This window comes from Halyomorpha halys, unplaced genomic scaffold, assembly GCF_000696795.3.
Source record: "Halyomorpha halys isolate HHAL.00 unplaced genomic scaffold, Hhal_1.1 Scaffold190.1, whole genome shotgun sequence".
NCBI lineage: Eukaryota > Metazoa > Arthropoda > Insecta > Hemiptera > Pentatomidae > Halyomorpha > Halyomorpha halys.
The window spans coordinates 499380-520283 of record NW_027105456.1 but is presented as its reverse complement, the minus strand read 5'-3'; the positions used below and the strand labels follow the sequence as shown (position 1 = coordinate 520283).

Genomic DNA, 20904 nt, shown 5'->3' with positions numbered 1-20904 from the left:
TAAGTTAGGATCGGCCGTGCCAGAGGATGAGCCCTGGACACTGACGCAGGTAGAGGAGGTCTGGGTAAGAGAGTCTGAGGCAGAGTAACAGTTCTAGTTGCCGAGATGAAGTGGATGGACTAGAACTGTCAAGATAGGAGCCAGCTTACTAGTTGCCGAGATGAAGCGGACGGACCAGAGACGGTCCTGCTTGAGATAGGTTCGTGCATTGCATTGTTTTCATTTATTATTGATTGTACAGATATTGCTAAGTATTATGTACAGAAATTATTAATATATAAAAATGACAATGTGTTTTTACAAAATGAAGTGATTTATAAATTTAAGAGCTTCGGTGAGGCTCGAGGTGGAGCACTCTGGTGAGTTGTGGTCCAACTACTTGCTCCCTCTCGCTACAGTGGTATCTCAGATTAAATACGGGTTGAGCTATATGAATAGGTCTGATTTGGAGAAAACAGGAGCTCTAAACCAACCATGTAACCTTATCACAGAGCAGCTGGTCAGGACCAAGTGAATAGATACCGGGTAGAATTTATTCGATATCCATTGTGGCCATAGCAACACTGCAGAAGAATTGATAGTCAACTTTTAGTTTTTCTATTGTATTTGTGAAACAATTTTTTTTAAACTTTATTCCAAACCGGTATTCCCCCAACTTTTCAATGATGCCATTTTTCTAATTTATTTTAATTAGATCATTTTATATTTTAAGATTTGTTCTTGTATTATTAAGGTATTCACTGTTCTAACATTTCATTTGTTACTTCAATTTAATCAGTTTCAAAAATCTATCCTACCCTATCTATCTCCTTTAAATTAATATATTTTATGAGGAGAAGATGGTTGGGGGTGCGGTCAATGAAAAACACAAATAAGTACGATTCTAAGTTTGACCACTATTTGCGCTGCCACACCATTAGGCGCTCGACCTTCCAGCGAACAGGTCCGTTTTTCTTTTTCTTTTTTGTTTTCTTTCCCCTTTCTTTATTTTACTCTTTTCCCTTATTTTCTCCACTTTTATCCATTTTCCTTGCCCGCGTTATAAGTTTTGTACACTATACTTATAATTTGCCTTTTTATCATGTATTATTGTTACATATATTTTCTTCCTCTAAATTTTCATTTTCTTTTCATATTTAAATTTTAAATTAATAATAACTAATATGTTCATACTTCTTTGCATTATATAACTTTATTTTTATTTCATTTCCTTAAGTAAGTTATTGTACCCGCTTTTTCAATTACCTATGTATACATTTTATTTCCCGCTTCTCTCATCACTTCATTTATTAATTCTATTTTGTAAAATTATTTATTGTATGTGTAAAATTATTCTGTTTATACTTTCTTTTTATATTTTTTTATATTTTTTTAATTTTCTATACTTACTGTGGTTGTTATCTTGTTTTGTTTATAGCCCTGAAGAAGGCTAGAAACTCTAGCCGAAACGTCGGCACATTAAAATAAGTTAATCATACTTATTTGTGTTTTTCATTGACCGCACCCCCAACCATCTTCTCCTTATTTATCATCCACGGTCAACTATCTCTCATAATTATAATATATTTTATTTTTTCATTTTAAGTAGCAATTTTAAAAATGATAATATTTTTAGAACTACACCCTCCGTTACACAGTAATGGACCTGAGCATCATAGAAATCTCTAAAGTTAAACTAAATCAATATTTGAAATTGAATACTTGAACTTAGACAGTATATTAAAAAAATATAGCTTTGATAGCATGATACACAATGATCTCATATCGAAGAATTTCTTTAAGTTATAATAAGTTGATAAGTAAGTATAAAATCTTCAAATCGATGATATTTTTTAACATAAACTAATATCAACATATTGATTTAAAATCTTTTTTTTTTTTCATACCCTCCTATGGAAAAATATTGAGTAACACGTAAAAATGTATATAATAAGTACTCAATCCTTCTAAGGTGAGTTTGTGTTACGTCCACAGTGTGCAGAGAGTCACAGGCGCAAATAGGACTCTCCGCACACAGTGGATGTATACAAACTCACCTTATCAAAAAGTTCGAAAATTTTAAATAATTCATTGTTAGATCTAAAGTCTACAGCTACCATCTTTTCAGAACTGAACCGATCGTCTAAATTGGAGATGGTCAAACTTTCATCACCAACCCCAAAATATTTACCAACTCTCTAATCAACCACTACTATTAAAGAATGTATTTTTAAATGATTTATTTCATTTGGTCTGGGCACTGCTTTACACAAAATTTTCTCTTGTATTAGAGATGAGCAGAGCTCCTGATTAATCTGGTCTCGTCCAATCGCCTAAAGCAGTGGTTCCCTACCATAGAAGTCAGCAGACCACTAAGCCAGAAATTAAAATATGTGTGGCCCATTATAACTCTAGATAGAGGCAAAGAGAGGTTTCCCATGGAAAATATTTGAAAATTAGATTGCTTAAAAGTGTATTTTGAGTCACTTTTATTATATATTTGGCATTTAAAACCTTTCAATAGACATGAACACTATAAAAGATAATAAATGAAATATTTCTAACAATAAATTGTCTTAAATATATGTAAGATATAATTAACTAAATATAATTTAATTGGTTAAGTATAAGACTACATTAAATTTAAGACTTGATAATAAGGTAATTAAAAATCTAAATTACTGGCTGCTCGCCATCGGGAGATAGTGGGTTCGCTTGGGACTTTTTGTCAATCAAGTCCAACACCATCTTGGAGGATGCAATGCCTTTAGCGTAATCAACTAAGTAGGCCGCACTCGTTCCAACCGCCATTGCAGTAAATGACATAGCAAAAAATACTCTGAAAAAAATTTTTTTTTTGTAAAATAAAAATAAAATATGGGGATATAAAAATACTAACCAAATAAAATAATTAATCATACCTGTAGACATCATCTGGAGTCATTTCTCCATTTTGAATAAAGAATGAACCATAATAGAACGCAACCATATACATTATGTAATTAATTGAATATGCAAGTCCATAAACTATACCATATCTAAATGCATTATGTTTACTCTCCCTAAAAAAATTACACAAATCATCAATATATAAAAATGTTAAAATAAAAAATATATATTTATAAGAATCAATCTTACTTAATTAGCAATAAATCATTGATATTTTATGAGAGATATAATTTTATATCCATCTAAAACCGTGCATCATAAAGACATACTGGAGAGATATTTTTAGATTCATGAAATTAATGAACATATTAAGTTAGGTGATTTGTAGCCACAGACAAGGTATAAATACTGAAATATATGTGTAAGGTGAAAAAGGAGGATATTATGATGGACATTTAAGAAATTACACCACTAAATATTCAAGCTTTTTGTTACTGGGTGTATGTAACTATTGTTTATTGTAATTAGATGCTTAAAAATTGTGTTAAGAAAGTAAAATTAGAAAGATTTAAAATTTGTTGTTATTTAGAAATTATTTTCTAACTGAACTGAGGGTTGTTCTGTGAATTGGAGATTATGTTGATATGAAATAATAAATTATATCTGAAGTGTAAAAAGTATGAAAGTTATCATATACCATTAAGTATCTATAGGATCAAACGTGAAAGTTACTTTGTCATAGCGCAGTTCAGAGTAACATTGAGTCAGTTGGTGTTTAGACCATTGAAAACAAGTAAAATTAGTTGGATAACATCTTTTGTAAGATGTAATTTAGATCCAAAATTGGAAAATGTCAGGAAGGATATTCTTTGTAAAGCAAGTATTATGATCCTTCTTTTTTATTTACTTAATATTTTAACACACATTTTTAATTTTTGTAGTGCATCAATGGGGAAATATGATTGATACCGGTTAATTTCATTGTGATGGATTTAAGAGTGACGGAAGGAAAATATATTTTTTGATGGATGAAAATGGTTTGGGACTTTGAGGGATTATGGTGGCGTTAAGATTTTATGTGTGCTGAAATCGGCAGAAACAGGGGTCTCTAATTGTTATAATTGTAGCTGTATGATTGTTACAGTACTGTATTTTTCTGTCGCATTAGCTCTGGTGTGATAGTTGATAGTACAAGTGATGCCTTGACATTGAACAATCGTGCAGTTTCAGTTATTGTGACTAAAGTTGCAGCAACTACCATAGTGTAACTTTAATAGTTAAAGTCATGATAGCATTTACTGTCATGACAGTATTGAAGAACTAGGTCTGACATGATAGTTGATAGTACAAGTAAAGTGAGTGGACCAACAGTTACTGCCACGTTTAGCTGTCATATTATACCTCCTGACAGCCTACTGTCGCAACATACCAACCTTACCAAATGTAAAGACAATGGGCAAAAAAAACATCAGTCTTATGTATTGATTTTTTATTTGATTATTTCTGATCCTGAAATTAATTCGATTCAGAGTTTTTATTCAGCTCATCAACAAATATGGGGTTGAACAGTAACTCGAAGAAAAAATTATCTCAGCCTCAGGCCCCAAAAATAATCAGCCCCAGACCACAAAAATGATTTCACTCCATGCCCCAAAAACAAATCGGCCCAAGACCCAAAAATTATATTCATTCCATAGTTCAAAAATAAATCAATCCCGAGTCCCAAAAAGAAATATGTTACAGGTCTCAAATAGTCAAGGGACGTCTATGTCCTAAAATTCAACATTTAAAGACAAATAATAACTTGTTTGTAATACAAGAAGTCCCAAATGATTAACAAAAAAACTAGTCGAAAGACTAGCGTCACACTGCACTAGCACACCTACATATAACGAAAATCCATTTTCCCTGAAATAACTTACAATTAACTGCTAAGGTGAGAAATACCCAAAAATCGGCAGCACTGGAGTTACCTCCCAACTTGTTATATACATTGTTGTTATATGTGTTCATTTAAGTATTAGTAAAACTTGTGCTATTTAGTCTACATTTCATACTCCTACAGAATGAAACCCAGATTATATCAAAGTATTCTGCTACAAACTCTATATTTATTTATTTTATTATAATTATTTCTTTTTTCAGTATAAAGTCAGTTATTTTGTTAATTCTATAAATATTAGTTTTTCTTTGTTTTCGTTTCTTTCATTCTTCAATTACATGCTTATTATAATAATTTCTTAGATATATTAATTTTATTATTATTTTTTTTAATGATTTAATCAAAATTATGCAATAGTGTCAACATTGTAAACAGTTAAGGGTTTCTTCTTTGCTAGGCTAAACCCATAAATTATTATCGTTATTAATAAATGGAATATGATCCGGGTGCGGTAAAAAAAACAAACTCAAATAGCGTTAACTATCTTAATCAAGTCAACATTTCGCCCCACATTGCACTGCTTCATCAGGACTAAAAAAGATATAAACACTCAACATAAGTAAAAAATTAAATGGAAAATTGTATTGATTGAATACATATATAATGAATATATACATTGTAATATGGTCTTTTTGAGTAAATAGTATATTTTGATGTATATAGGGTTTTTAATATGTTTTATTTTATGTATCATTTTAATATTGTTCATTTGTTTTGTTTATTCTAAAAGGAAGCTAACCAATTTTCATTTTCCATAACAAATTCGTGATTCAAAACAAAACCAAGATGGCGGTATGTATTCTTCAGTCAAGTCCGTTGAATCAAGGCCATGTTGAGCAGATTCAAATATCATTTTATTTTACCTCCAAATATCAAAACTATTTTAACTCTTCCACCATAATTGAAAATACAGTAAATTAAAGGAAAAATAGAAATCAAGAAATAGTGCAAATGAATAATATTCAGAAAGTAAATCATTTGCAAAAATCCCTAACTGTTGTGCGACAATCGATGTTTACATGTAACCTCGAGGCAGGTTTTCATTTTGGAGGGGGCATTCGTTGTTTGGGCACGCAGGTGAAAGGATGTCTCCAGGATGAGGAGGTCCTCATGAATTTCTGTCCAGCAAGAGTAGGAAGCCATTTTGGACGCTGGGACAATAACATTAAGAAACAAAGAAGATACCAAGGATCATCAAAAGAAGATCGTGAACTTGGTTAGTTTTGCTATACATAAAAATAGATTCATGTATAAAATAGATATTAATTTAATTAAGAGAAATCATTGTAAGTGTCTGTATTCTGATTGTCTAGCAACAACACGCCCTGAGATTAAGAGTCTTTTATATTATATAATTAAAAATAAAATTCTATAATTCATTTAGTAGTAAAGTTCTTAATTTGAACCCAAATTATCTTTTATATTTGAAAAAAGTTTTATAAAACGATCAAAATTCTTCTTATTTTATTTTAAATAATATTAAAATTATTACAACATATACAATGAAAATTGCAAACAAGGGTATACAATGAAACGTAAAAATTAAATAAAAAAAAAAAAATTATAAAATAAAATGTTATAAACAATAAATGAAAACAGCATCAGTAACCGATAAAAAATTGTCATCAGAAGACACTTTAAACCTGAATCATGCTTTTAATTTTGATAATACATCAATTCTTGCTAATGTCCTCAACCATAAAAAACATCTCATCTCTGAGTCCATTCACATAAATTTAACAAAGAATTCCGTAAATCATAAAGTCAATAAAGACTGCATCTCCTTGACATACCAACACATTTTGAACCTTATAAGACCCTCACAATGCTTCTTTTCTCTACGCTTTGCATTTCAGAAGCCCATTTTCCTGTCATGTCTTTTATCCTGGCTTTATATTAATTCTCACCCCATACTTAATTTAATTAATTTTTATAGTCACTATCCTTCCTTTTTCTTTTCTATTTATGTATCTTATTTTCAATTTATATTTATATGTTACCAGCTTAAGTATACTTACATTAATTACTTTATTATTAATTTTCTATTATATAATTTACATATCTCTGTACCCCCACTCATTTGGTATATTGTCTTTTTTTATCATTTATATTTATCGTATCCCATTATATTACTTTATTTCTTCTTTGTTTTCTATCTGTGAAATTTTTTCTCTGTTAAATATTTCTTCTCCCAATCTATTAGGTATATTATCATTTATTGTTTATTTAATTTTAATATTTTATTTATTTTCTACATTGCTTACTTTAAAATTATTTTTAAATGTAAGGTACTTTACTGCCATCCCCACTCCTCCCAATACAAACGGTTCACTCTGACTTTGACTTCTGTCAAAACAGGAATGTATACTATCTTGTTCATTTTCTTCCTTTTTTCTTGATTTTATTCTTATCCCCCTTTTCATCTCTTAGTTTATACTTTCTTTTATATTCCTTTTTGTATCTATCACTATTTCTGTTTTCATTTATTGTTTATAAAAATTTATTTTATTTATTTAATTTTTATGTTTAATTGTATACCCTTGTAATTTTCCATTTACTTTTTTACTTATGTTAAGTGTTTGTATCTTTTTTAGCCCTGATAAAGCCCTGAAACGTGGGGCGAAATGTTGGTTCGATTAAAATAGTTAACACTAATTGATTTTTTTTTTTTAACCGCACCAGGATCATATTCCATTAATTAATAACAATAATAATTTATGGGTTTAGCCTTGCAAAGAAGAAACCCTTAACTGTTTACAATGTTGTGACTATTGCATAATTTTGATTAAATCATTAAAAAAAATAATAATAAAATTAATATATCTAAGAAATTATTATAATAAGCATGTAATTAAAGAATGAAAGAAACGAAAACAAAGAAAAACTAATATTTATAGAATTAACAAAATAACTGACTTTATACTGAAAAAAGAAATAATTATAATAAAATAAATAAATATTGAGTTTGTAGCAGAATACTTTGCTATAATCTGGGTTTCAGTCTGTAGGAGTATGAAATGTAGACTAAATAGCACAAGTTTTACTAATACTTAAATGAACACAAATAACAACAATGTATATAACAAGTTGAGAGGTAACTCCAGTGCTGCCAATTTTCAGGCATGCAACCGATTTTTTGGTATTTCTCACCTTAGCAGTTAATTGTCAGTTATTTCAGGTAAAATGGATTTTCGTTATATTGTAATATCCTCTTTTTTAATAAATAGTTGATATTTAAAGATAAATTATTTTAATTATGTTTTTATTTATGAATATTGTTTATTTGTTATTTTAAATCAAAAAACAAGCTAACCAGTTTTCATTATCTAAAATAAAGACGCCTTTCAAAACGAGATAAATGGCGGTGCGCGTCCTTCCGAAGTGTTCGTTGGGTTGTTTGTTTGATAATATGAATTGAGATTTGTCAACTTTTGTTCTTACTATACAGTAATTGTGGAAAAGGAGTATTCAAAGAAGAAATGGAGGAAAGTGAAAATTGTCAATAAACTAATTACATCGCAAATAAAGCGGAGCGATTGTACTACAATCGATTATTTATTGGATCGAGCAGTAAAAAGTTGAAGATGGAGGAGAGGAAACGGTGACTCTTGATTTTGGGAGCTTGGTGAGAAGACGTCCGTTCAGCTAGAGAGGGGAAAGAAAAAAAAGCCATTGTTGAGAGTTGGAGATAGCATCATCGAGAAGAGATCAACAATTATCAGTGGAAGCTGTGTAATTGGTTAGTTTTGTTTCTAAGTAGAATTTATTGTGTTTGTAAAATGTCTAGAAATTAAGTTAGTCTTATTAGTAGTAAAGTGTCGTCTGTTCTGATTGCCATGTAACTCGCCCTGAGAAAAGTCTCTTATGTTATAAAATTATATTATCTGTTAAATATTGAAGTTTTTAGGAGTTTTTTTGAACCCAAGCTATCTCCCGTATATTTGAAACAAGTTAAAAAACGATTATAAATTCATTTATTTTATTTTTAATATTTTTTTATTATTACAATATATAGGTGTGCTAGTGCAGTGTGATGCTAGCCTGATAAACCCCTGCAATGTGGGCCGAAATGTTGGCTCAATTAAAATAGCTAACACTAATTGATTTTTTTTTTTTTTTACCGCACCCGGACCATATTCCATTTATTAATAATACACACAGTCACTCTGCGATTTTTCACCATTATATTTTATAGTAAATCAAATTGTTATAATAAACTACCAGCTTTGATTATAAAGAAATATAAAAAGTAATCATTGATAAAAATAATATTAAAACTACATAAAAAAATAAACACAACTGTGCTTACCTATAAGGTTCCCACAATAAGTCCATATACTCCTCAACAAAATCACTTTCTCTACCTAACGCTTGTACTGTCTTCAGGTTTTGGACACATTCTGAGGCAACCTATAAATTGAATAATAAATCATAAAATTTTGTATGATATTAAATATTAATGAGAATATTCTTAGTTTATTCAGTATGTTTGTTACAGTTTTCCATGGTACTTGATTCCACAATTTATACAAAGGGCATTAAAAACTCTCTTACAGAATGATTAATAAATATTTAGCCTCGTCCATATATATTAGTTTGGTCAAAAATGAAAAAAAAACTTATTCTACAAAATAAGCTTAGGCAGGAATGGAGTGATATTTATTACTAGTTTGCACTAATATCCATCAGTTTCTACAGTTAACTCAAAGTCTTGAAATTAGATAGTACAATTTAAAAATTAAATAAATAAATAAAAGACATCTCCAAAGGAAAATACTCTACAATTTTTAATAATAATAGTTTATAATGATACCAGTTATAAGGAACAACAGGTTATACAAAATCTCCAGTTACATGAAACATCATATGTAAAATCATGGTACATATAGAAATTCATTACAAGGGACATTTTGAATGTTAGAATTGGTTGTAACCTATAGGATAGTGCAAGAAATGACAAAAGTTCGTTAAATTAAATAAACCCTCTTTCAATAATTTCTACTAAAATTTTCACAGATTGAAGTAGGTTTTCAAATCACAAATTTTCAAGCTTTCTGGGTTTTCAAATCATTGGGGGAGCGGATAAAATCCCCCCACCAAGTTTTCACATTACAGTGAAGTCTCACTTATACAAAACTCACTTGTACGAAACATTCAGTTGTGCGAAGAATTTCCCTGCGAAAACCCCTGAATTATGTGTATGTAATTATCCATTTATACGAAACATTCAGTTATACGAAGGAAAGTTTGGACCTACTTTATATACATATTAGTAAATTTTATTCAGCTATATGAATTTTTGTTTCTTCCGTGGCAAGACAAAGGACGAAAAATACCGCGAAAAACGAAACAGTAAACAACTTTTTTCTGCGAATAACATCCGGTCCCAATGACTCTTTATGTTTATATTCTATTCCCTAATGTATAATAATGAGCTTGGACGATTCGGATTCAGATGACGAAGATCCTTTGCCTCTTCCATTTTTGCAGAAGCTCTTAAAGCATTTGAAGTTGTAAAACGTTTTGTATATCTGAAAGAGATTAAGGAGAAGGAATCTAACACCTTAACAGAATGCGAAAGAATGATGTATTCAGCCAAAAGAAACATGAAACAAATAAACATGACACAATTTTTTTGTCAAAAATTAAAAAATTCGTATAAAAGATAAATTAAATTTGTATATAATAAATAATTTTTTTTCACTGGTTTTCTTTCAACTGCATACAACATACGTATATGTACCTACTAATTAAGAGAAAAGAATTCTCAAACATACACGTACATAATACGTATTGCATATTCACTTACACGAAATATTCACTTATACGAAGAATTTTTGGTACCCCCTCATATTCGTATAACTGAGACTTCACTTATTCAATTTCCAAAGAGTTAATCACTTACCTACTAAAATCCTCTTCAATTAATATTATTAAATTTGTCATTAAATATCATGAAGGAGAATATATGGAAATAATATACAATTATCGTATTGAAGTTATATGAAGAGAGAATAAAAATATTTAAAAAAAGTTTCTTACCTTACCAGCCTTGTCCAACAGAGTGAGATCCCTAAAGATATTTTTTCTGGTAACTGAAACTTGCCAATAGCTTCCAGCCAAGACAAACGGTGCGATAAAAAGTAAAAAAAGAGCTAACTTCCAGCCATAAAAGCCTCCTATCGTCAAAGCTGTTGCGAAGCCTGCTATAGAAGAAAATATTTGCCCGATTCTTACACCAGCAACCTAAATATCAAATTTAAATATCACTGCCTTTATGATTACTTTATAAATTAAACCAATTAACAATATTAAGAATGAAAATATGGCTTAACTGTACTGTTAAAGCCCAAAATTTTGTTTATTTTCAAATTAACTTTGTTTCTATTTCTTTTAACTATAAGTTAATATTTTTTATTTACCTTCAATTGTTTTTATTTTATTTTATGTTAATTATAAGTTTATTTTAAGCACAAATTATTTTGTATTTTAAATTCATGTATACTTCATTTAGTAACAATAAGGGACATAAGAAAGTTTGTTGTAGTCTGTGTGTATAAATATATTGCTGCAGTGTGGTATGAATACAACAGGACCAACTGAACTGGAATTAGGGCCTTGATATAGACTAATAAGGACAGTCTACAGTCAATATTAACAGGCATTGGAGCTGTCTGATGTTATGTCATACCCTCAACTACGACACCGTCTCACCTACTGCTATTTTGGGGGTAACGTCTTTCTAACGATCCTCACCCATCTTTTTATTTTTAACGACTCGACATTGGTATCAAGATGTCCATCTCGGATGAGATTAGACTTGACAAGTGTTATCGATATATTGTAATATGCTCTTTTTGTGTAAATAGTATATTTTGATGTATAAAGGGTTTTTAATATGTTTTAATTTATGTATCATTTTAAGATTGTTAATTTGTTTTGTTTATCCAAAAAGCAAGCTAACCAATTTTCATTGTTTATAATAACTTCGTGATCCAAAACAAAACCAAGATGGCGGTACGTTGAATCAAGGCCACGTTGAGCAGATTTCAAATATCATAAAAACTATTTTAACTCTTCCCATCATAATTGAAAATACAGTAAATTAAAGGAAAAATAGAAATCAAGAAATAGTGCAAATGAATAATATTCAGAAAATAAATCATTTGCAAAAATCCCTAACTGTTGTGCAAAAATCGATGTTTACATGTAACCTCAAGGGAGGTTTTGGTTTTGGAGAGGACAATCGTGGTGTGGAGAGAGAAGAGAAAGGATGTCTTGAGGATGAGGAGGTCCTCATCAATTTCTGTCCAGCAAGAAGAGGAAGCCATTTTGGACGCCAAAACAATAGAAAAAAGAAGACACCAAGGATCATAAAAGGAAGATCGTTAGCTTGGTTAGTTTTGTATACATAAAAATAGATACAAATGTAAACTAGATTTAAATTTAATTAATTGTAACTATAGTAAATAGCTGTTTCTGATTGTCTAGCAACTACACGCCCTGAGATTAAGAGTCTTTTTATATTATTAAATTTGAATATATTTTATTATCCATTTAGTAGTAAAGTTCTTAACTTGAACCCAATTATCTTTTATATTTGAAAAAAAGTTAAAAAACGATTAAGATTCTTTTTATTTTATTTTTAATATTTTTAAAAATTATTACAATATGCTATAGGTATAGCAATATAGTTATAAAGGTAGATGATAATTAGCATATATTATAATCTATATTTTATCACTACTGTAAGGATAACCTTATTTCAAGAATTGATAACATAATGGTTTTAGATTCTCTTTATTTATTATTATATATGAAATGTTATTTATTAATTTATTAAAAAAACTGACAGCAATATGATTATTGTTATTATATCCATGACTAATAAGGAGAATAGTTTAATTATTAAGCTTGTAGATAGATTTATATTAAGGTAGTTGTTTTAAATTTTAAAAAATTATGGTTAATTCAGGAAGATTGTTGATTTATTGTTTATAACCTTTAATTTTGACGTTTTATTGAATACCCTTGTAATTTTCCATTTACTTTTTTACTTATAATAGGTGTTTGTATCTTTTTTAGCCCTGACGAAGCCCTGAAACATGGGGCGAAACATTGGCTCAAATAAAAATAGTACAAAATTCGAGTTTAATTTGACCGCACCTGGACCATATAATGGTTAATTAATTGAATTTCTGCATATTATGAATTGTGTTAATTTGTATTGTAGATTATCTGATGATGAAGCAATAAGCACGAAACATTGTTAATGATTCATTAAACTAAATAATTTTATTGAAAGAAGACATTTTTTAACTAAAACTCATTATATTAATGAAAACTCATTCAGTAAAAACCTATAATATCAAAAAAAAATATTCAACATTATAACTCTGTTGGGTAAAATCAATCTGGATGTTCATATTGTATTTCTAATAATTCTAAAAACTTACATGTTTTACTATCGGAGCATCCCTTGCCAGCCTATTTATGATTATGCTAGGAGAACAATTTGTGTAATCGAACCAAGATATTTCTTGCTTCAGAGCATTAAACATTGTTTTATCTCTTATTCTTGCTATCAGGTGTTCAGCTCCCTTTGCCATTGAGAAAGACTAGAAAATACAAAGAAATTTCCTTTTTTTTTTTTTTTCAATTCTAAATAATTACTTATAATTTTAAACTGAAATATTGTTCCTAATTACCCAAGTTGCATAAGATATTCCAGAGGCCAATCCAAAGAAGACGAACATCACTGTCCAGAAAACTTGATGGGTATCCATTTCAGGACCATCCAAAGAAAATGTCTAGGAAAAAGCAATAAAAGAAAATATAATTTAAAAAATCTAGTGCCGTGTACACATTTCAAAACAGATATTTCTATATTATTCATTTTGGCTAAACTTTCCAGTTATAATGTACCAAATATGCCTTTCAGTTGATGGATAAACTCCAATTTAAACATTTTTAGGATAAGTACTATTAGTAATATTGTACATTACAAAATTTTAATATTTTTCTCTAGGAAAATTTTGGCAGAAATATAGCAGTTAACTAAAATTTACATTTTGCTATTCAATATTAATTTAATGCTAAATTATTATTTATAGAATCAATATTTAAAATACTAAGAATGATTTTATGGAGATAGTCATCCTGTCACCTGAACTGCTCAAATTAAGTGAAATTAATAATCTATCTATTTAATAATGGTCATGACATAAAATCAATAATCAAAATGGTGAAATGGAAAAATGAGCTGTGCGTGCACCCAGAAAGTTAAAATATTATAGAATTGAACTTTTATATGTGCTTTTTTTGTCATTCTTCATTAATTTCTAAAACTTTTTGTGTTAAACATTTTTTTTTAAAAAAATCTTAGGGTTTTTTTTTTTCTTTTTTTATGATATAAGGCAGTTCACGGCAATGGTGATGTTTGCCTACACATAATGACAGAGCTTTCCTCTTGGAAATATTCGCAATATCATTAAATCTCTATTACAATATATTAACTGATACAATAACAGTTAGTATTAATTAAATAATTTATAAATAAAATGAAATTGAAAAGAAAAACAAAATATATTCTATAACAGTAAAATATATTAATTGATGTAAAAAATATAGTTTTTATATATATATAGGAACATATTTGTTTTCTTGAGGTAATATAATATTTCTGGAATGTAAGGGCTATTATCGTTTATGAAAGCTGCTAAATGATATGGTAATCCTGTGTTTATCAAATGTTTACCGTCTGTCAGTATGTGTTTAACAGTTAGCGGTATGTTGCACTGTATACATGTTGGTCTAGATCAGTTATTCTCAAAGTAGATGCCACCGCCCCCTGGTTGGTGCTGCAGTGATTCTGGGGGCGATGAATATCTATAAGTTGTCACGGTCAACAATATTACTGATGACGAAAATAGAGCTGAGGATTACTAAATTTGTAGCAGCACACTCGGTTCATCCTTCTCATTAAGATGATTTCAAATGTTTTAACTTTTTTTGGATTACATTCTATTCTGAGTTCAATAAATTGTTTCATAATTTCAATGTTTCTAATTTACACCTTTCTTTGATATATTTTACGAAAAAGGTAGACACATTAATACATATATATTTCCTATTTATTGACATTAAAATTTTTAAAAAATTGATTTCCAGGGGGTGCTAAGTAATATTTTTCCTGGAAAGGGGGCGATAGGACAAATAAGTTTAAGAAATACCGGTCTAGATGTTCCTAACAGTAAGTATTCTTGGGTTAGTCGGATGTGTGCAGTTCGTAGTCTAATCAGTACTGCTTTGTGTCGTCTGCAGCTTAGGATTGATGTCTTCCATGGTAGTACTGTACTCTTAATTTGTTTTCTGTTGTGTTGGGCTTTACAACAATACATAATATGTCTATATTACATCTCTTATTTCCGGAAATGTGTTTATAATCTAGAAAGGAATAATTTCTTCATATCTCTTTATGTTAATTATTAAATCCTTCCCCAGCTTTTATTTATCCATTTTTCACTACTAGCAAAAATGTGAGGTAGTTAATTATTTCAAACAAACAAAATAAAAGATACTTTAGAGAAAGCCATTTTAAAAATTTGGCATTTAAGCCCTGTCAAACTATTTTAATGTGGAAAAAACCTAGCTGATATTAAAAACTATTTAATTGTGCATTGATATGCACAATTTAATCAAAATTGTTTAGGTCATTTTTAAAAAAAAATAAAAAATATGTAAAAAATGGATTCTATAAAGTGGTACTTCTGGTCACTCAAATTTGAATTCTGTCAATATCGTATTACTTTCCCTTAATATATATTCCATACATAGGTAAGTAAAAGTAAAATTATATGAATAAGATAAAAAATAATTTTTTTCAACTTACCGAAAAAATTTCTCCATATAAGAAAGCAAACAATGGTTGTACTGAACCAGCAAATGAACACATCACAAGACCAATCAGGATTAAATACCACTCATTTCTTTGTAACCATATTAGTCTTAATGGTATACAGTCCTTCTTTTCTTCCTGAAAATTTATCAAAAAGTTAAACTGTCAATTTTACCTTTTTAACTTTAGAAGACTCTCTGATCTAATTTTGTGGAAAAAGAATATTAATAATTTCTGATGAATTGATTATATATATACAAAAAAAAAATATTGAATATTAAGAGAGAGTTTAAAGTATTGAAGTCCCAATGACATAAAATGCTTTTTAAATTTTGAATTGCGCCAAGAAAGAGAAATCTCTTATTCCTTAAAAAATTCCAATAATGTTTATTGCAGGCAAAAAATAAAACAGTATATTTTGTTAGTTTTTGTTTTCAAATACCTGTAACTGATGATTACCAATAAGCATGAAATATTCAATAATTGTCAAACATTAGTGATTGAAATTAAAAAATAATTCTTGGTAAGTGTAGTGAATAGGACCTAAATGATAAAATAAAAATTATGAATTTTTTTATTGATGCTCACAAATGTATAATCATATCTCCTTGGTTCTATTTCTGTAGGAGTTTCAACATCTTCAATATCAGTATCATCAGCCGATGAACTAGTACTAGGTTCTCCGGCTAGCAACCTGAAAAAATTAACATACATGCTGTAGAGATATTTAATATCCATACAAATATTGAAAGTAGTTTAGGGTTGGACATTATACCAATAACTATAGTTAAACTAATGTAAATACTGTATTCACCGGAATATAGGTCGGTTTTTTTTGGAATTGTCTCCAATAAAATGGTGGGTCGACTTAGATTCAATATCAATCTAGGAAAATCTGATCCAAACTCAGGACTTTAATCACTTCATGTTTTAGCTAAGTCAGTGGTTCCCAAAATATGGCCCAAATATATTGGATGACTACAAATTTTTTGAAAAAGTTGAAATAATTATGTTTATAATATGAAGAAAAATAATTTTAACAATCTATGTATGAAAAATCTTTTAATGAATTTATTTTAATGACACTTTTTAAACCTTACTAAATTTTTCAAACCAAAGTACGAATCAACAAAGTATTTATCGATAAATCAAATGTTTTTCAATTTTTTTTTTTACTGGTTAGATATTAATTGTTAATGACTTTCAGGATGATTTCTTTTTTTTTTTTTTTTTAAATAGAACATCTTTTATTACATACATGTGTATTTACAGGTGTTTTCGTTTGCTATTTAAGCATCTTAAAAACTTCTTTTTTCTTTTAAGGGGAGGATTACTTGGGTATACTCTACTCTACACTCGATGAATTAAGGTGGGCATCAGATCTTTTAATCTTAGTTTTAGTGGTTTGCGTAGTTCTGCAGGTTGAGAACCATCGATTTAAGTTTTTTACTTTAGTGTTAGGAGACTAAATATATTTTTTATTAATAACAACTGAAAATAGTTGACTTGTTATCACAAGTTTTGGGGAGAGAAAATGCATTAACAATAATTTATATATTTAGTTAACATAAAAGGTACATATAATAAATAATTGAGTACACTAACTTAATTAGGTAAGATCAAGCAGGAAAGAAAAGATGTGGTCTGATTTTAAATCTCCATCATAATATTTTTATGATATTATAATGGTATTAATTTGCATAGTACCAACCTAAGCAGCTTGTTTCTTTTTGAATCAAATTTAAACTTGATACATTATTAGTATTTTAGACACTGGTCAATTCTAGTAGAAAAAATTATATTGAAATAGGACAGGAAGGAGATTACAGTAGCTCAACAATGCTAGTAGTGTCAGACCGATAAAGAGAGCTCCTTGTAAGCTTCTATTCTCCTATTACAATATGAATATTTTCCTGCTAGAATTGATTAAAGAAATGACAGTTTTATTTTAATTATCATTTTTTTTTTTTTTTCTCGCTATTGAGGGTTGAATATCTGAGGTGGGGGCCTAGAAGTACAACCACCTTCATATTTTGTTTATTTATTTATTTTCTCTTTTCAAATATTTAAAACCTTTCGCACTATACGTGCTGTGTCTACGAGAACCGACTGTTGAGCCTCTCTTAGTACATCAACAGGCAAACCATTCATGCTTGCCACTGTCGATTTCGGTACAAGGCCATTGGTGGATATTATGATTGGAGTTGCAGTGACTCCCTCCAATTGATACAGTTTCTTCAATTCAATCGCCAACTCCTGATATTTCCTTAGTTTTTCTCCCACAGTAGAGCTTATATTATTATCATTTGGGATTCCAACATCAATAAATTCCGCTTTCTTTTTTCTTAGATCAATAAGGAGGATATCAGGTTCATTATGGCATACTGTATGGTCCGTAATTATTTATTCATCCCAATAGAGCTTGCGAGGACCTTCATGGAGGAGTCTGTTTGGGTGGTGCTTGTAGTATGGGCTCTTATCTTCAATTAAGTTGTACTTTATCGCCAGTGCCTGATGCAAAATTTTAGCCACATTGTTGTGCCTCTGTAAATATTCAGTACCAGCCAACACTCCACATCCACCCGTGATATGTTGGATTGATTCCAGCACCACCGGGCATAATCAACACTTATCCGATGCTGTAGCATCTTTTAGCACATGCTTCCTATATGATCTGGAGGCAATAACCTGATCTTGAATGGTATGTCTGTCTCAGAGGATAGCCTTCCAGCTTTTAGCAATTCAACTGATCTTTCTTAGTCTATGGAGGCTTTGTTGAATTGGGGAGTTGTGGTGACTCCCTCCAAATTATACAGTTCCTTCAATTCAATCGCTAATTCCTGATATTTTCTTAGTTTTTCTCCCACATTAGAGCTTATATTATTGTTTGGGATTCTTAGATCAATAAGGAGGATATCTGGTTTATTATGGCATACTGTTGGTCCATAATTATTGATTCATCCCTATAGAGCTTGAGAGGACCTTTTTGGAGGAGTCTATTTGGGTGGTACTTGTAGTATGGGCTCTTATCTTCAATTAAGTTGTACTTTATCGCCGGTGCCTGATGCAAAATTTTGGCCACGTTTTTGTGCCTCTGCAAATATTCAGTACCAACCAACACTCCTCTTTGTAATGAGCAATAATTTAACATTGTATCTTGATGCTATGCCAAGTTCAAAAGGTGAAATGTTGAAAATATAGTAGTGCCAATAAATCACATTGGTAGGGTAATTACGTAAATAGAAATACATTTGAACTTTTATTGTAGTTAGGGTAAACAGTTAAGTAGCCATTTTTGTGTGTCAAGCTATGTTCCCATCCTAAACACTTTCACTTTGTTAGGATAAATTTAGTTTAAAGACTTTTTATTTTTAAGGTAATCTTAATCTAAACAAATAATAAAAAGATTGAATGAGAGCTGGACAATAATTGACACAGTGTTTGCAAGACATACTGAAAACATACAACCAAATGTTTACATTTCTTATTTTAGCTATCACAAACCAATCATCATCAACATTTACTAATTATATAAATGATAATGTAAACTGTAATTTCATAAATAAATAATATAATTAAATAAAACATGATTTGTTAATTATAATTAAATATTAAAATAAAATAAATGTTATTGTATTTTAGTAAAATAAAATGTTAATAAATTAATTATAAGACTACTAAATTTTTTTTTAAATTATTCAAATTTTCAGAACTTACAAAATTTAAAAAAACAAGCTGAAAGATAAAACAAAACAAAACAAGGCTGTAGGATCAACTGTATCATTCCAAGATAAAAACTTTTTGAAATGAATAAAATAGTTAATAATGAAATCTTACCTGGTTCCGACGCACATTTTGGAAAGGCTCTTATCTTGTGCCTGAGATGTCACCAAGTCATAATAATGACATTTCTGGTCCATTAGTTCATCATGGTTTCCAGATTCCACGACAAATCCGTTCTAAAATACATAATAGCTTTTAGAAGACAAAACAATCATTTGTTTTCATTCAAACTTGGCCCCTAGTAGGTCTCATGAGACTAGTAAAAGGATAAAAGTAAAAGGTGTAGATAGTTGACCGTAGATTAATGATTAGAGAAGTTTGTTGGGGGGGTGTGGTCAGCAAAGAACAACATAAATGAACAAAACAATATTTACTTATGTTGTTCTTTGCTGACCGCACCCCCTAACAAACTTCTCCAATCATTAAGAAATTAATAGTAGTACTAGCAAAAAATAAATATGACAAGCTTTAACTCTAATTGCTTGATAACTCTAATTGTATCTTTAGGAACCTTCTGTATTTGTAAAATAAAATAGCATTTTTGAAGAATGTACTCACTATTTGCCAATAATTAACAGGATAGAACTGACCCCAAATTTATCAGAAGCTCTCACAGATGAGAAAGCTAAAATTACATTAGTATTTGAATTTTTAAAAACACATTGCCTTCTTTATAAATTATAACTCCTCTTTGATTTTTTTTTATTTATATTTATTTTTTTTTAAATTTATTTATTTTTTTTTACTTTTATCATGCCATAGGCGTTGATGACCAGAGGGTTTTATGCCTTTAAGCAACAATCAACAACAAATAAAATAGTATAGCAACATGAGCGAAATTTTGGATTTGGTATTTGGAATTACAATATATTACAATTAAAATGATTGAATTATGCTTGTATTAATTTATTTGAATAAGCTTAGCATAATTGTTATTAAAAAGATCAAGTAAGACTATTCCATACACTATTATTAAAGGCCATTAATGGACTACCTGAATCAAAAATAAATGATTAGCAAATTTACCATAAAGCTTAATTTCTGCAATCAAAATATTATTTTTCAATAGCAATGAAATAATTAAGATGTGGCAATGTTCACTCACCTTCAATACATATATCTTATCCACATAATTGATTGTTGACAGCCTATGGGCAATAATGATAGTAGTTCTCCCTTTCATCACATTCTCTAGAGCTGTCTGAACTGCCTTCTCACTACGATAATCCAAAGCTGAGGTTGCTTCATCCAAGAGCAAGATCTTCGGTTGCCTTACGACAGCGCGAGCAATGGCTATTCTCTGCTTCTGGCCTCCAGATAACTTCCCACCTCTCTCACCAACTAGAGTGTCGTACCCCTTCAAAATAGAAAAAGTTATACAACTGTGGATCTTACACAATCCTCATTAACAACA

At 29.5% G+C, this 20904-nt stretch overlaps 1 protein-coding gene across 2 annotated transcripts in view; it reads right to left on the bottom strand.

Annotated features, from left to right (window-relative positions):
- The window catches only part of LOC106679277 (ATP-dependent translocase ABCB1), a 92506-nt gene that overhangs the window by 12498 nt on the left and 59104 nt on the right, over positions 1-20904 (bottom strand). For both annotated transcript variants that reach the window (XM_014418343.2, XM_014418344.2), the window contains 10 exons: positions 20596-20847; positions 19545-19666; positions 16296-16401; positions 15702-15845; positions 13519-13620; positions 13267-13428; positions 10853-11056; positions 9120-9220; positions 2901-3041; positions 2662-2818 (listed from right to left, as the gene is read on the bottom strand). In XM_014418343.2, the coding sequence (XP_014273829.1) occupies positions 2662-2818; positions 2901-3041; positions 9120-9220; positions 10853-11056; positions 13267-13428; positions 13519-13620; positions 15702-15845; positions 16296-16401; positions 19545-19666; positions 20596-20847 (1491 nt within the window). The remainder of the gene's footprint in view (positions 1-2661; positions 2819-2900; positions 3042-9119; positions 9221-10852; positions 11057-13266; positions 13429-13518; positions 13621-15701; positions 15846-16295; positions 16402-19544; positions 19667-20595; positions 20848-20904) is intronic.